We start from the raw sequence: 19,037 nt of genomic DNA, 5'->3' as shown, positions 1-19,037 counted from the left end.
TGGCTGGACCACAAAAGTAGTTTGTTCAAACTAGTCGAGTTCGAGGCCCAAGGAAAACATATACAGTAATATGATATAAAAAATAACCAAAAAAAAACAAAAAAAAACCTTGAAATAACAGACCAAAACGAAAGCAAAACACACACACACACACACACACACACACACAAGCAAGCAAGCAGACAAACAAACAAGCAGGGAAACACACACACACACACACACACACACACACACACACACACACACACACACACACACGATTGTCAATTGTCAATTGTCGATTGTCAATAGCAATATAACCTCTTTTGATTTGGGAAATTCGACTAATCACATTTCAATAACTGATAGTTATAGTAGAAGTCAGAGGACATTTACTGTCATGAGGCTGCACCTCGAACAAAATAACAGACGGCTAACCAAAACAGTCCTAATAAAAACAGTAAATGTCCGAGGACGTGTACTGTGACGAAGTTATACTTCGAAATCGACGAGTATGTATGTATGTAATCAATGAATCAATCAATGAATCAATCAAAGTTAAATAGCGCCGATTTCCAGAGCAATGTTCTGTTCAGTAGTGCCGAATGACTAAAGCACACCATATGCTTTGGTGAACAAATGTAAGTATGTATGTGTGTACATACGTACGTACGTGTGTGTATTTTAATACGTACGTACGTACGTATGTGTGTGTATGTAAGTACGTGCGTATGTGCGTATGTATGTATGTATGTCTGTATGTATGTATGTATGTATGTATGTATGTATGTATGTATGTATGTATGTATGTATGTATGTATGTATGTAAAAACAAATGGAATGCAAAACAAAACAAAAAAAAACAAACACAAAAATGGAATGGGGAAAAAAACGCAATGGAAAATGTGAGCCGTATCGGCTTTCGTACTGTCCTCAACAGAATTACAATTTCTAGAATTTGCAATTCAAGACTACTGACGGCCATTACGAGTTTTGTTCGATATTCAGGATATTAACATATTGAAAAGAGATAGTAACGTAGATATGTAAGTTAACACGACATCCATCCATACATGCCTGCCTGCCCCTGACTGCCTGCGCCTACCTGCCTGCCCCGTAAGTCCACTTTATAAAATATGGCCTTCACATGAGAACCTATAGTAAAAGGTGTCCCATCCTCCATCCACAATTACTGAAAGTGTCTTTGCAACACGATATGCCCTATTGCTGACATTAATGAGGTCTTTAATGATAATGTGTCATTAAGGCTATCCACCTTAAATACGGCCTTGTTTCTGTAACTATATGTAATTACACCCTAAATATGAAGTGTCAGGCTTTAATAACTTGGTTTCTGTAACTCTATTTAATTACACCCTAAATATGAAGTGTCAGGCTTTAATAACTTGATTTCTGTAACTCTATGTAATTACACCCTAAATATGAAGTGTCAGGCTTTAATTACTTGGTTTCTGCAACTATATGTACTTTCACCCTAAACATAGGGTGTCAGGCTTTAAAGGGTTTAATTGATTTTGAAAATATACCAGTATTTCTTAAATGTGTAAATTTGGCTCATGCCAGGGATTAATTCGTGCTGCCTATCATGATGCATATGTTTCAACACTGTGTGGGAGTTTTGTAGTCAGTCAGTGAAATATTCGAACTAAGAGCAGAAATGTTTGTCTCTGTCCTCAACAGAAAAGTAATTTCTGAAATATGCTAATATAATCAAGACAGTCCATGAATATTCACTATTTTGATACATGACTTTGGTATTGTGCGTTTCGTGATGGTAGAAAACAGATTTGTCATGATCTAGTGAAGGAGTCTCTTTAACGTGAAATGCGCCTCGATTATAAATTGTTTAACCTGTTATTATTTTTTTTTACCATGGAGTAGTTTTTTTTAGCTTTTGTGAACTTTGAACCTACCGCTCGAGGGCAGGCGACAGTTGTCAGCCTATAGCCTCCATATGCTATCTCGGTCTGTCACTGGAGGATAACGAATAGGTGAGGAGCTGCTGGACTTTCTGACAGACCGTGGGCTTAGTGACAAATGACTCATTCTCAAAAGTAATGCCATATTAACATGGATAACCAAGTCAATGCAATTTGCAAAGCAAATTCCCATCCAGGAATACCAGATCAATTTGAAAGTGTTGAAGACTGCATTAGCTGTGAGGGTGTCTTCAGTAACCCCAAGGGTAGAATGCCGGGGATGCCATAATCACAATGTAATGCTAAGCTAGACAATACAGTCAGTCAAAGCAAAATGTGCCCCTCCCATAATTCCATTTTCTAAAATATGGCCCTCACCCGAACTGATTTGTATAAATTGACCCCCCCACCCCACATTCCCTCGCCCCCCCCCCCTTGTAATTACGGAAGGCTATTATTTTTCGATCAGAGAGCCAGCAATATAATTTATTTACTGTGGGTTTTTCTAAATACCAATGATTAGATTTGATTAGATACATTACACAATATCATATTGTATTGCTACGCAAATGTGTTTACCCACAAGTGATTCTATACATCTGATGATGAACAATGTTACGAGTACGTCAATTTTATACCAAAACAGGTTTAAAAAACGTTCCCGTTGCAGCTAGTATAGCTTTGACAATGGATACAACTAACCAATCTGGTTCATTCCTTCATAATAACAAGACTGGGACATGGAAAGAGTTCCTTCATGGACCATACTTACCTTTTGTTCAAACAATCATTCGTTATGGATAGAACCTTTTTTGGTGCCAATGAACAGTTCTGCTTTTTGAATGTGGGGTGTTGTAAATCTTTAGCTATATCTGAAACTAGGTAGTGAATCTTTTGGTCGCTCACCATGGTGGAAGTCTATGAGTTTAAGTTTGTGGCTTGAGGGGCGCTCATCAATCCCACCTATACCCCAACCCCCACTCAACCACCCCAACTCCTGAAAAAATTAACATTTTGCTTGGCGGCGATGGTGATAGGTGCAGTGAAAAGACATGGCGTGTTTGGAATGACAATTTTGGATGGGTTAATGAATATACCATGCATATGAACTAAGAATTGGCCTTCAGTACTACTTTGTGGAATTTGCGTACTCGTTCCCATGGATACAGAAGTACGTCTAGCATGAGGGCCTGTAAGTGTCTGAGTCTGTGTAACGCTTCGCCGTTGCTGAATAGATCGTTTTGTATTATTTCTAATTCCCCAGCTACGAATTGTGGGAGTGAAAATTCACCGAAGGTGAGATCATCTGTTCGGTTTGGAGTAGGGTCGCTGATAAATTCGTACGGCCAGGGAACGTACTTGCGAACTCTATCTGCCGAGCGTCTGCAGGGCCCCGCTTGTAATCGTCTTACCTTGCGTTCTCCTGATCTTCGTGGACGTGTGGCGATCACGCGATGTGCTTGTCTTCCCGCGTCGTAGGAGGCTTGTCTTGCTACATTGTTTGGTTCGCGCCTTTTTGCCACGATGTCGGGTGGTTGAACTAGGACTGTCCCCTTCGTAGTTGAATAAACTTGAGTCGGAGTCCGAATTGCCATTATAATCACTTGATAAAGTTGAGGGAGACCCATTTCCGGCAGTCAGTAACTTTGCCACTGACTGTTGCAATGCTTTCTCTTTGCGAAGTGCTTGTATATTACCGTTACTCACTGTGTTTCTGTGTGAATGTCCTCTGGGTCTGTTTTTCCCTGCCACGCGAACAGTAAGCCGTTGTAGTTTATCTGAAAGAGCGTCTATCTGTTGTTGGTACAGGTACTGCGTTGCTTTGGCTTTGCTGTGTGTTGGTTTAGTAGATTTCCGTTCTGTTTTCACGTTCTTGCCCTTGTGATTATCTTGCTCAGTGCTTGCAACGTCCTGGTCTGTCGACTCAACATACTCGGAACTGTCTGGGCCAGTAGACTCGTGTTGTGGTGATTTCAACATTTTCGACGAACAAAAACGTCCGCTAAGTCCTGTATGACCTTTCAGAGGATTTCCGCAGGAGGAACAGAGTCGGAGTGACATGAAATTGTTAATTTTAGGCCGTCTGAGTTACCGACCTGTTGAATCTGCAGTACCAAAGATACGAATGACTGCACATGCGTGGATTTATTACAGCAGACAAGCACATGAATGCTGCGCGTGCATGAACCCGTTGTAAAAATTAGCATAAAAACTGAAGCTGGCATGAAACAACAATACAGATTGTAATTAAACTAAATGACACATTTAACACCAATTGGCCCCACCCTCACCCCACCGATCACATGGACACCATGGAACAATAAAGCGAAGATTATGGATATTTATAATCGAATAATACAAACACGAATAAAGAAAATTAAAATAGTAGTAAGTACTACTGTACGGTATGTGATACAAATTGAAGTGTGTGATGTTTTATTATACATGTACGTGCGCGTGCGTTTGCGTACAACGTACAGCGTGAACGGTCTGAAGAGAGCGGACAATGGTGACTGAATTTTTTTTGCAATAAAGCTTACAGATGATGTGATTTTGAATGTTCATTTCCCTCCTTGTATGTATTAGTCTTCAGATTCAACGAAAATACCAATACAAACACTTGAAAACACAGTCTTTCTTACTGTACAATGTACATGCAGTGCAACATTGGGTGCGTTTGGGCGCACTGTTCTCGACGCGAGAACAAGCTTCGGGAGCTGTGACGTCATTTACTGATGTTCGGCTATTCTGCCGAAGCTTGTTCTTGACCCGCGAACACGACCCTCGTCTGCACCGGGAGCAGACGAGAACAAGATGGCGGACAATGAAGGCGCCGAATTCAAAAAGTGAGATATTTTTTGTTAAAAGTGATGAAAAATCCCGACACTGGTATTAATTTTATTTACAAATGAGTTCAACTCTGACCTATCGTACTTTGACCTATGTTTTGATGTTGTTTTTTACAGGACAATGCCCTCTACTGCAACAAGTACGAGGTCTTTGGCTACAAGTAAGAAAGTTGAAACAAAGTATACATATGGAGGTAGCGTCTATACATTCATTTCAGATGAGGTCACAGCTAAACGAATTGTCACAGGTACACCGTCCATACGTTTTTATTTGTCATGGTCTAAAATAACAGTAGTAGCTGTAGCGGTTTCGCTCCGTCGACCTCGTTGTGATTTTTGTAAATCCCATACGAAAATAAAGAAGTAAAACGAAAAATGTTTAGTGACAGTAACTAAAACAAAATAAAATATATAAAAAAAGTATTGTAAATTATAAATGAAAACAAGGTGCAATATTGTAGTCCTGCTTGCAGACGGTGCACGCGAAGGGACGACTTACTCCGTATGCGAGCAGGGCTACAGCTCGATATATAACTGATATACCTTCAGCTGAAATTGATGATCATAGTCAAGTTTCCAAGTTACATGGCATTAAAAATTTAAATACCTCTCGATTAGTATAGTACCGGGGTAAGGAAACTTTGACGGCTACGCGTCTTTGAAGTTTTAATATATAGACAGAGCAGCTGTTATCTTAATTTATAGTTACGTTACATGTAACAACCATGGCGTGTCGTAATATTGATATCACGTCAGGGTCAAGTGTATTTTTTTTTATTGTTGTTGTTGTTGTTGTTGTTGTTGTTGTGGTTGTGGTTGTGCAAAGATATGAACTGTTCGATTGATGAGAGCCTTCTTGTCGTATAGTTTAGGAAAGAATATATGGTTTTACCTAGTACCTCCATGGATATTATATATATATATATATATTATTCGCTCTACTACCCGTATTGAGCACTTTTATGTGGTTTTATCTACATCCAGTCAATTATATATTACATTGTGCCACCTAATTGAAACTCTACAGTCACTCTGGTTTGGCAGTAAGACACTTGTTGTGATAATTTAATAATATTGATTCGTTGGAACAAAATTGGAAGAGTGGTGTAACATAACACAGAAAATTGTGAAAGTGCGTTTTACCCAATGCAGTAGACTTTATTACCATAATTAAGATAGAATCGTTAATAACCAATAATACCGAAATAAAATTATATAATTTATAATTACAATCATGAATAGTATACCTTATTGTCAAGAATACAAACTTACCAAATCACTAACAACATATTGTATACTTTACTACATCTAATGTATGTATTGCTATAGTTTACAAATGATATATAGTTGCACAATTGTGACGTTGTCAGAGAGAGAGAGAGAGAGAGAGAGAGAGAGAGAGAGAGAGAGAGAGAGAGAGAGAGAGAGAGAGAGAGAGAGAGAGAGAGAGAGAGAGAGAGAGAGAGAGAGAGAGAGAGATAGAGAGAGAATTGTGTATTATATTGTCTTTTCCATCACATCTCTCCTTGATATTATCCTTGCTAGGGTCCCTAAATAACTATTGGTGAATATTTATGTTTGTAACTTGTATTTATGTACCTCAACCACACGAGAACAATGTACACCTCCATGTACACCATTGTTCTTATGTATTGTTTTGGAATCAGCAACATAAAATTTGCACTTGGTAAATAGGATTGCTTCACATGTGCTCTAAAGTTTTATATATATACAATGTTGGGGTCGATTGTTATACTAAGTTTACATTTCGTACACCATATCAGTACTTGGTTTAATCTTGTTTAGGTCGACAGTATTTTTCATTCTTTATTTTTTTAAATAATTTTTTTAACCCAACTGTTTTCCCGTATATGAAAGGATAACCTGGGTGACTGATTGCTAAGCACTCGGGTGAACGTGAAAGCCCATCGAGATTACCAACAACGTTAACTGGGACAATTGAAACTTAAGGACAAATGAATTACGTATCCAAAGCATGTAGAAGGTTTATGAAAGAAAGGAAAACCACCCAAAAGATTGAAGCCAGGCTGTGCATTAAAATGCATGTTTTAGTTTTGACAAGTCTATATTTGGCGGAAAATATGCTGACAGTTAATACTATTGTGCTTTGCTCCAGTTTAAGATTTGAATTGGTGTATGAGGTGTCGTTTTTGGTCGAAATAGTAGTTTGTTTGTAGTTTGTTTGTCTGTTTGTTTTTGTAGAGGAACACTTTATGGCCTAAAGAGAGACATTCACCTTACATCTCATTCTCATCAATATTTGACTTTTACGGCAAACAATATCAACATCAGCCTCCCTTGCATACCTTAAACACCAGACTGAGCATGGATTTGAATATGGCCATAGACAATTACATGTGGTAAAATAACCTTCATATTTCTAATACGTCTATCAACCTTCTGTGTATACCTTTAAAACTTGACTGAGAATACATTGGTCTATAGCAATATACAATTACCAACTGTAAAAATGGCAGTTAACCTTTTTCACATATACTCTAGTTCAATACCTTTATAACCCTTAACTTAATGATAATAACCATACAGTATACTGTATAAAACCCTTAAATTAATCATAGTAAATTATATAGTATACCTATATAGCCCTTAACTTAATGATAATAAACTAATATACATATACAACCCTTAACTTAATGGTAATAGACTATTATACCTATATAACCCTTAACTTAATGGTAATAGACTATATGATACCTATATAACCCTTAACTTAATGATAATAAACTAATATACCTATACAACCCTTAACTTAATGGTAATAGACTAAGATACCTATATAACCCTTAACTTGATGATAATAAACTAATATACCTAACAACCCTTAACTTAATGGTAATAGACTAATATACCTATATAACCCTTAACTTAATGATAATAAACTAATATACCTATATAACCCTTAACCATAGACCCTCCACGTGGAGGGTCTATGCCCTAACATACTGATAATATACTAATATACCTTGCTAAAGAAATACATAGCAATTTTACCATAAATACATACAAATAGTCGTCAAAAGTTTAAATTCTCTACTCAGACCACTATGCTATAGTAAGTAATTTCTAACTGACACAAATACACTTAACTTGCATTCATGCACATACATTTTGGTCATTTACATTCCAATCTAGATAGCTGCGAAATGAGCTTTCTGGTTTTTACTTTAACGGTAGCATTTGAAAGATATAGAGATATCCCCTTGTACCATATATTGTATGTATTTATAGAAACATTCGTTCACTTAAACCAAAATCTAATCAAATTATTAATTGATGAAAAAATGATGAATCGAAAATTGTTTAAAATATTTTCTTTGCCATATTCCATTTTTATCCGTTGCAGCAGTAACAACATCTTTGTCGTTTTATCGATTCTAAAATAGGAAGCAAAAAAAGAGAATATTTTTGGTTAGTGGAAAACATGGCAAAACACTATAAATATTATTATTCATTGCACGTTGGCATGATTTGGAGGCTGTTGGTTATCGATAGGGTTGGCAAATCAGTGTTTGTGTGGGTTTTTTATAACCCTCATGATTAAGACTAATTGAACAGTATTGTTTTTGGATATTCTCTATGTGTACAAGTTTTGTTATGACAACAAAAGTAGAAGTAATTTCAGTCTCGCTTGACTGCGAATTTTTCGCCACTCTCGCAGGAATAATCGATGAGTATTCTTCTCATTGCCGTTGCAAGAAGTGTTGGATTGGTTATTTCCCAAGATATTTCTTAACTCAGTGGGAAAATACTTATGACCTAAGGATTACACACATCCTGCCATAGCCTTGTAGTGACAAAGCCCCCTTTAGCTCATTCACACTGGTTGTGCTGAACGATGAAAAACACTGGCGAATAATACCAATGTACCATAATAATTAATCTAAGAATTAATTTACATTGTACTGGAAACTTTAGAATGGACTAGTAATAATACGATAAAGTATTTACCTAGGCTGTTATGCATTCTCCCAAACTTGCTGTTTGTCTTCCAGAAGTTGTGTGCCCATCAGGACAACCTTTACATTCTATTTGGCCGTCCTCATCCTGATATGTACCCACTGGACAAGGTTCACAGTATTCATCTTGATTTGATTGAAAGGTCCCAACTGGACAGATAACTAAAATTGAAAACATTACAGAGCATTTAATATGAGCTTGTAGTTGTGATTGGATGAGCTATCAATTTCAGTGAGACCGGCCACCAGGTTTTATGTTAACTTAACCCAAAGGGAGCAGCGATCAGATAATTGGTTGATTGGTGGATGTAAACAGTAACAACTTGCGCACTACTACTCTTGTAATAAATACACTGTTGACTTGTTAGCTTGACAAAACAGCGACCACACAGACCACAGAATGAAACACTTTCACGATGAGAGGTCAAACTCAGCTATCTAAAGGCGCGATGTTGCAATTATCTTTACAATACATATACAAATCATTTTTGAAAAACAAAACAAGAAACAAGGGACTGATTACAAAACCGACTCTGCCACTAAAGCCATTATATAAAGCTTTCAATGTACTTATTGCAATATTACAAAATAACTCAATAAATAATTGTAATACATTTACTGCAAAATATCAATCTTAAGACATTAGATAAATAATATAACAGATTATTCAAGTGTATAAAACTACATTTGGATAACTGGATAGATATGAATTGACGTAAATAAATGCGAATTGACATGAATCAATGCTTATTAATTTTCACTTTATACGAATTATAATGATCACATTCATAAAAAAAAACCTACATTTTATATTTTCATTAAAATTGTTGTGGTAAGTGCTGATGCTACATCGTCAATATTAATATGATGAAACACTTACCACATTTATTATCCTTCAAGAATGATCCCTTATCACAGAACGCATTAATTGTAAAACCGATGTAAGAGTCACTTTTTACGATCAGCAGTGTGTCTTCTGCTACTTGTATATCAAATTGACCGAGATTAACCTGTTCTTCAAAATCCATTGCTCTATTGTCCAGAACAGCCTTCGTCTCTTCTAGTTTTAATCCATGGACATTTTCGTCCTAAGATATGAAAAACAAATGAATAAGTAATAGATATATTTCAATGACCAGAAAAGATCTTTGAATACTATGGTAACGACAAGTTTGTATAGCTACAAACGCAATGATTTGTGCTATGATGTACATAAATAGAGACACTGAACACACACACACACACACACACAAACACACACACAGACACTCACACTCACACACACAAACACACACACACAGACACTCACACTCACACACACATACACACACACAGACACACATACACACACACACAAACACACACACAGACACACACTCACATACACACAGACACACACACACACACACACATTCATTCATTCACATTAAGTTATACATTTTGTATTGTGTAATCTTACTTTGGATATGTGCCAGTGATGTTTCGCAATAAGATTAAATACATGTTTGTCAGTACTATTTCATAAACAAGAAATTATTGCAGGAGATACAAAATATTCTACTTAATTTACTCTCGATGTATGTATGCATGCATGCATGTATGTATGTATGTATGTATGTATGTATGTATGTATGTATGTATGTATGTATGTATGTATGTATGTATGTGTGTATGCACAATGACAATATTTTTCCTGCATATTGATTTGGTCTATTAAAAACCATAAAGCTGTTTCAATAATGTCCAATTGAAAGACTCATTTCGCATCCATATGACCATTTTAAAACTGTGTAATGCATTTCCTACTTACTTTTATGGGATTCTTGATAGTACCATAGATGTCAAAGTTGATTTGCACATTACCATTGTACTCAACTCCATCTATAGTCATGGGATTGCTCAATGCTGTGCACTCAACTGATACCTCCTCGCTAGTATCACAGATTGTACTGGGGAAACAGTTTTGTCGTAGAAAGGATTCTTCAAACAGCATCCTGAATTCATGTTTCACTTTAGCTATGTCAATACTGTCACATTTGGGGTAATAAAAATCGACCTGCAATTTCTTGGTTACCATTTGTACCAATATGGTTTCTGTTTGCAGAACAAATTTTAGGGGAAATACAAATTGGCAATAACATACATACATACATACATACATACATACATACATACATACATACATACATAGGCAGTTATGTTGGAAAAAATCCTCATTCACACATCACTATAAAATGAACTATATGATCTTGCACTGTTTAGTGGTAGCTTGGTGTCATACTTAGATATACAACTCTTTAAGAAAACGGTTAAAAGAAATGAAATATAAATGAAATCGAAACCTTTTATTATGCAAGATGGTTTCTTCCACGTAATCGTTGTGTCAGTGATTTGAACAGCAATGCATGACAATGTAAGGCATAAGAATGTTACCTACCACCACAATTAGGAAGTAACTCATCCATGCCGACTGGTTCAGTTCGCCAACCACTAGAATAGTCACATACATATATATCCGCTGGTTCTCTAGCAAAGTCAAAACCTTCTTGACATTGGACGTGACAAACAGGTGGATTAGGCGGCGGTGTGCATGTGAAAATTCCATCGACGGGATGATGTGGCATTGGACACCCACTTGATTCAGCTGAAGGAAAGATAATATTGTTTGAAACAAAGTATTAACAAACTCAAAAGGGAAAAATGTTCTTGAAATTCCAGAAATATACGTTTAACACTATTACCACTATTTTGGTAAACTGAGCAATCACAAATTTTTTGAAAAAATATACCACATTGTAAAAGGGTATAAATTGTTGTTGTTGTTGTTGTTGTTGTTGTTGTTGTTGTTGTTGTTGTTGTTGTTGTTGTTTCGCAAATTCTTGACTAGTATGACGACGTGGTCGACCGCTATTATATATGTAGTGTGGTAGCAAACAGGTTGCCAACAATCGAGTCGGAGGCATCCTCGCAAACTGCTTACACCTGTACGATTGTCATGAATTTGTACTTAAATGCACCATAGTAAATGAACATAGTGTCATTTTGGTATGGATATTTTTCGTCACTTTCCCGGACTTGAATGATGTCTTAGGTTGGTGGTCATATACTATACTTGATATAAGCTGTCAAAGTCGTTAAAATTAAAAGCTAAATCGACAAGCTTTTCAAACATGTTCGACTAGTTATGTTTGATGTATGCTCAATATAATTTCGAATTTGAAGTATGCATTCTCATTAATTATCATTAATTATGCAAATGAGTTATTGAAACTAAATGCTACACATACGTTTATTGTGTCATTCGCATGATTAATGATTTTCAGTAATTGGGTTATATTTTAAGAATGCAGACTGTAAATTCAGCTTAATTTGGTACATTTATGGATGACAACATAGTCCATGTGCCATATAAAATTTGCTAAGTGTTACGTCAATAAACTTTATGAGATATATGCACCCCGGTGTCATGAACACTTATACCTAATTATGTAGGACTTGAAGCTTGCACTCTTCATATTAAGGAAAATCATTAAGTATGCAAATTACTCATTATAAATGAAAGCTACCATCACAAGCTTAGCAAGACATGCACCCTTTGCTTTGTTTGAAGTGTCTGCAATGTTATACTGGATTCGAAGAATGCAGTCGTAAGATATAGCCTGATTACTGAAAATCATTAATTGTGCAAATGAGTCATTAACACCACAAGCATTATTGACAAGCTTTATATGACAGATGCACTTTGGTATTACCAGTGTATGTACTGAATTATATTGATTTGAAGCATGCATTATTAAGATATAGCCTAATTACCGAAAACCACCAATAGGGAACTTGTAATCCAGAATGAGCATGCTCAGTCGCAAAGAACTATGGGATTATCTATGGTTATCACAATACCTAATCTGGAGCTACTGATAAAATTAACCTCCCAGAATTGTCAGGGTCACTATGAATTGATCATTTGTGGTTACAAACAATATTGTTTACAATACTAATTGATTAGTATTTATTATCATTTTTTCCCATGATGCAACATTCAACATGGCGGGTTTGCAAGTTCCCTATTGTGCAAATAGGTAGTCAATAGACTGGTATTGCACAATAATATACATGTGTAAATTATACATTTTATCTCACTTTGACCTCAAACCAAAATCACCTTCGGATGAAACAAGAACGTATCAAACATAAGTGTTGTATTTGATTTCCTAATAAGATCCGATGCAACACTTTATGCGCATGCGCACTGTCAGTGCCTATTTTGAAGTTTGTTTCTGTGGTTTGTAACTAAAAATGTTGTGTGAATTTTAAGAAAATATTGTGTCGCCTTATTGAAAGTCTATAGTCTCTGGTTTTGGAGTAACTGGCTCATTTTGTGTGATCTTTAAAATCCAGATGCGTTAAGCATTAAACTTGGGTTACACCATTGTATTTATTTTACGCTGGTAAATATTACCTTTGCAGTGAGATATTGAATTGGATCCGGAGCTGTCTGTTGTAGTACCAGTGGGACATTGTCTGCAAGATGTGCTTGCTTCTTCGTGTTGAAAATACCCCTTTGCACATTCTTGGCACCCACCAGTGGTTTTGTCGTAGTATGACCCTTGGCCACAAATCACTGCCAATTATAACACATTTTTGTTACAACGAATTTCACAACACCATTCACCTTTTCTGTTTGATACAACCACTCAGAAACAAATAAGAAACTGCATATGCCACACTTCAATACCAAGATCGCATATTTTTTTGCTACGTTTAGTCTAAATGACATCAACCATTTAAATACATTGCAACTCCATATAGACATTCGGGCGCCAAAGTTTATCTTGGTACCAAACACCCGATGAAGGGCGTATAAAATTTTATCTGTGGTATTCATTTGATGTCTGTATGGTGGCATGTGTAGTTAAGTTTATTTCCCTAAGACAACATGTAGCAAGATACATTGCGTGCATTTTAAGGTTTCTATATATAATTGAATATTTATCCAGAGACCTTGTGCCTTAGAAATCAACTCCATAATCAAATAGCAAAACAGCTTGCTATAATATCTCGAATATTGTCATTTATGATAAACATTTATTCTTTTCAGAAGTCCTTTAATGTCATGCCAAGCTTCATGTCATTGCTTTTAGTTTAGCTTTGTAATCACTATCAATCAATAATGAAATATAATGTCACCATTAAAGGAGAACAAATGCTGGATTAATTTTATCTTAGCTGTGTACTTTGATACCCTTTAAACAACTGCCTTTTTAAAAGCATTCCACCATTCACAAAGCTTCGTATTCAAACTTACAGCATTTGTCATTTTCTAACGTCGAACGTCGACGACAATCAACGTCAATATCCACCTCCGGGGTCTCCGCACCTAGTATGATGATACCATCAATATCTCTAATAAATGCATCAACCTCTGTTATGTAGAACGACACCACTTCATCAATTACATCAACAGGGTCTAACTCACCAGAAACGATCTGTTTATACATATGAATGTAACAAATGGGGCATTGTTTTATTTAAAGTTGCTGTTACTGTTTTGGCGATAATGATTTCGGTAATGGTGCGAGGAGGGAATTGGGAAATGTAAAATATAAAAATGAGTTTGGCTTTTCGCTTAAACATCCAAAAATTCGGATGAAATACATAAACCTACGATTTGTTCACAAGCGCACGTGTTTTTCATTGCCAATTGCATTGCTTTAAAGGATGGCCTAACAAGTACTCGTACTTCTTGTGACAAACCTTTATAAAGTTTATATTCCACACATAAGTATGTGTTTTACATACATACATACATACATACATACATACATACATACATACATACATACATACAAAGGAACTTATATCTTTTCATGTTTACGACAATGCAGTGTATTGAGTATTATACATTGCTCCCAAATACTTTAGCTTTGTTCAGCCAAGAAAAATAAGAGTGATCTAAAAGTCGACAGACGAGCAGCGGCAAAACCTTAACGTCATTAGTATTTTCCCGCTGAATGAAAAATCATATCGGGAACAATTATAGTTGAACCTTAACAGTCCAGAGACACAATTTATTGAACAATCGGGAAGGAAAAAATGACGCAGATTTAACGTTTCGACTTATATTTTGAGCACAGCCAATCACGCATATGTGCGTTCCTGTGACGTGAAACGACTAGCGGGAATATAAATTCCATACTTTTGGTTCAAATGCATTCAACTTTGTTTGCGTGGGATGTAATGAAGGCTGTCAATTGACAACATACCAATGTGTACGAAAGCTGTAAGTACATTGACATTTAATACCTCCAATGTCACTGTTAGCACAAGCAATTTATATACAATATAAGGCTATGCATTTTACAGTCATTTGCAACATGTAATTCTACGATATTCACTTATAAATTCCCCCTTCTCCAAATAATATACGAATTGAGAGCAGCCTTTTAGAACCATGGCACCGTGAACTCTCAGCTGTCATGAATTAATACTTAGAATACATGTTTGCATTTCGCGAATGGTATTCTTCTGAGATGACAACACTGAAAGTTATTAAAAGATCGTCGATGTCAAATAATGACTGATTACAGGCAGCTGGAAGAACAATGACGTAATCACATTGTTTAGCTAGTTTTCACATTTTTCAATATCATTTGCATTGAATTAAGGCGACGGCAACACTTAAGAGTTATCTTAAGAGTGCGAAGATCAAAAAGTAACAATAGCAGCATACCTGGTTGTGTAGTCTTTCGACTTCCAGAGAAATTGTGAATCGTAGTACAGTATCCAGTGAGCGTTTAGCAGTTGTTGCACCACAGAAATAATCAACAGCCTCCGCGTTACATATTGTTTCATCACTACAATGAGTAGCAGTTTCTATGGTGTTTGTTATATTTTTCATAAAATCAATAAATATGTCTCTGATTTCCTGGCTTCCACCTTCTGTAGTACACTCCTCTACAAAGTACTGGAAGTCTATGTGACCTTGAACATCATTTATATCAAATGGCTCTAAGTGTGGAAAAGATAAAAAAAGGTTTGTAATATGGAAAGTATTGAGTTCGATTATTCTATTGCATGCCAACAAATATCCCTGCGTTATCGGAGGATCAAAAGATCAGGGACCCCAGCCAGAAAGCTTGCGAATGAGAAGTACGTAATTCTTATTCAGAATTAACAAACATTACTACAAATCAAATGATCTAAGTGAGTCACACACTTCTCAATTATTCTAGCATGCTGTGACCATCAATATATGCCTTCTCTGCTATCAACAGTCGTCTTAAGACATACAGAACAGTATGTATTCTATATATGCTGAATTTTGTTATAGAATCATTCATATATTTATGCCTCAATACCAGGATCGAGTTTTCCTATAAGAGTAATGCTTTAATATGTACAATACAACATGTACTTTACATATCCAGCACCACCCCCATTACCCCATCATCACTCCCTCTCCCTAATCACACAACAAAATATAATAAACGCATTTAATTTCAGCTTCTGAATTCAGAAAAGTACCTGTACAATTAGGTGACTTTTGATATTATCTGGAAATATTATATCTCCATGGCATGGTTCTAAAGCCCTACCCATTGCCTCTTTTTCTTTTTAAATTGACAAATGTATAAGGAAGAAGGTTGGCTTTCGAAGTCATACTCTATATCACAAAGCAATACACATATCTGGTAACCGTTGTAAGCTACGTTGTATTCAGCAAAAAAAGCCCCTCAACGCCCCCCCCCCCATACCGACTCCTCATGTGTACATTGTATATAATATATACACATTTAATTTCAGCTCCTGATTTCAACAACTTACCTATACAATTTGGTGATGTTTCATAACCATTTTCTGGAATTACATTCGAGCCATGGCATGGCTCGAATGTCCATACCCATTCATCCAATTTCTTTTTATATTGACAAAGGTATAAGGAAGCAGGTTGGCTTTCGAAGTCAAACTCCTTATCACAGAGCAATACACATATCTGACTACCGGAAAGGTTATTGGTTCCACAACCAATACCAATATCCCACGTAGTACAGGCTACCGCTCCGTTCTCAGGAATTGTTTTGGGTGAACACATATAATCTATAATGCAACAAATATAACACAGTAATAATTGTACGACGTTTGTCATATTCAGTCTTCTACAATCATCAAATATAATACAAATCGCAAAAGCAATTACGTGTTTTCGTGTAAACTAAAAATAATAAGATACCAGTCGTACATGAGATTTCGTCTTGGCTTGCAAATGCTATTAAACCATGTATCAAGATCAGTGAGACTGATCACAATGTCTCATGTTGAGATAAACACAATAAAGATAACAGACAAACATCCCTTAGACAATGTGTACTCTGTATTGTGTTACATTTGTATTTGATTTTGTTATTATTGACAAGATTCTGGGAAAACTATGTGTAAGGGATGTTTTCATATTATCTGTATTGTGTCTACCTCAACATGAAACCTGGTGATCAAGTTAGTCTCATTGATCTTATACACCGTTTAATGGCATTTGCAAGCTAAGACGAAATATATCCTGTATTATGAGCAAACAAGATTACAATCAGAAATTAAAGTAAAATCAGCGAGACAAGAGACATAAACAACTGCTCCCAACAACTTGAAAGTATTATGTGTACGCATAATTACAGAGGATTCTCTATGAGCATAGAGTTTCGATGAGACGACCTATCAAGCTTGGTGATATTGATGAACACAATATAAATAGCAGACAATGACGTAATTGATTCATTATGTGGTCTGTTGACCAGTGTAAAGTTAGATATTTGAATATTTGAATATTTAGTATATACAATCTACCAAATGTACAAATATGTGTAGTAGTATCAGATCAAAAGCGCATGATCAAGGTTAATGCTCTGCTCTGTAAGGGTTTTGTCAAGATTTAAGATGGACATATTATCTTATATAAGACATATGGAAGTTGGATGCTAGAAATCGTCATCATAAATATGAATGATTACACTAGACATGCAAGACTAGCAAAGACAAAACTAGCAAAGACTTTAATACACCACAAACAGATAGAAGTAACTGTACATGTACTAGATGATAGCCTAGAAAATTGTCTTGTCTTGACTAACTACGACCAAGTGAAATTCTAATCTATCTAGCCAGCTAGAGATGAAATGATACATTTTTAGCGAAAGTTGAAACTATTATGTAAGAAACATTTAGCTTCCTTGTCTGTGATGAAAAGAATAAAAGTGCCAAGATGAATCACTTCCTTGTCTATGTCTGTGGATGAAGACACCAAATACACACGTCAAAACATTGGCGCCTGGTTGTCTGCATCTAGTTGTAATGCGTTTTACCCAAACAATTGTTTGGAGGTCTGAGGGTTTACTGTGGCTGATTTCATAACAGACAAAATGTAGCTAGAAATTCCGATCTTGCTATCTAAGTGCAGAATAAGTTGACACTTCACATAGACATACCAACAATGGTTATTGTGAAACTGCACGAGGCACTATTTCCACTTTGATCTTCAACATTGTATTCGACAGTTGTTGTACCAATGTAGAACGAAGATCCAGAAGTATGTGTTTGAGTTACGTCCACGTTTATACCATCAACTATGTCGTTGTATACTGGTTCTTCCCAGGTAACTTGAACGGGAATTATATTACTTGTTGTGCTGTAATCGCTGGGACAATCAATAATTGGTGGCTCATCGTCTGTTGGAACAAAAACATATAATACGTTGAGAAAAAACGATGTCATAACTGCTTTAGTAATATTTTCATGTTTTATTTATTCCTCCTATTATCAAACTTGTAATAGCTCAAACTCAGAGCGAAAGTAGTGAATTTCGGCTTCTTCAACTGTGTTATATACATATTACCATATTACCATGGGAGGACATTCTTTACTACCGGTATTCCCATGCTATGAATGTTATGTTAGGTTCATGGAGTGTCCATACTTCTTGCAAAAAGATAATTTGCAAGCCAAATTACATACTGATACATATGACACTATCATCACTCCAGTTCCCATCAATACATGTAATGTCAACTTGATTCATCACTTGTATGATAACCAATAGAGGAAGGCTATTAGGGCATAAGCCAGCATACCAAATTTCCTTTATCACCATTATGACAATTGGCAAACATATCACTTACCAATACATGTGATTGCACTACTAGCACTCCAGGTCCCATCATTACATGTAATGTCAACTGTACTTGATCCATCACTTGTATGGTAACCAGTATTACAGGTATATG

General features: G+C 36.0%; 1 protein-coding gene across 1 annotated transcript in view; it reads right to left on the bottom strand.

Annotated features, from left to right (window-relative positions):
• Positions 1-6,262: 6,262 nt before the first annotated feature.
• LOC144450610 (sushi, von Willebrand factor type A, EGF and pentraxin domain-containing protein 1-like) overlaps positions 6,263-19,037 on the bottom strand; it is a 21,283-nt gene continuing 8,508 nt past the window's right edge. The window contains exons 7-17 of the mRNA XM_078141254.1: positions 18,933-19,037; positions 18,243-18,482; positions 16,591-16,863; positions 15,497-15,774; positions 14,072-14,252; positions 13,226-13,387; positions 11,204-11,410; positions 10,577-10,860; positions 9,647-9,854; positions 8,759-8,928; positions 6,263-8,184 (exon numbers count right to left, since the gene is read on the bottom strand). The exon at positions 18,933-19,037 is cut by the window's right edge and continues 75 nt beyond it. Coding sequence (XP_077997380.1) covers positions 8,759-8,928; positions 9,647-9,854; positions 10,577-10,860; positions 11,204-11,410; positions 13,226-13,387; positions 14,072-14,252; positions 15,497-15,774; positions 16,591-16,863; positions 18,243-18,482; positions 18,933-19,037 — 2,108 coding nt within the window. The 3' untranslated portion in view covers positions 6,263-8,184. The remainder of the gene's footprint in view (positions 8,185-8,758; positions 8,929-9,646; positions 9,855-10,576; positions 10,861-11,203; positions 11,411-13,225; positions 13,388-14,071; positions 14,253-15,496; positions 15,775-16,590; positions 16,864-18,242; positions 18,483-18,932) is intronic.

Source organism: Glandiceps talaboti, chromosome 20 (assembly GCF_964340395.1).
Source record: "Glandiceps talaboti chromosome 20, keGlaTala1.1, whole genome shotgun sequence".
In the NCBI taxonomy this organism is placed as follows: Eukaryota; Metazoa; Hemichordata; class Enteropneusta; family Spengelidae; genus Glandiceps; species Glandiceps talaboti.
The sequence above is the reverse complement of the archived record's forward strand: the minus strand, read 5'-3'. Positions and strand labels throughout refer to the sequence as shown.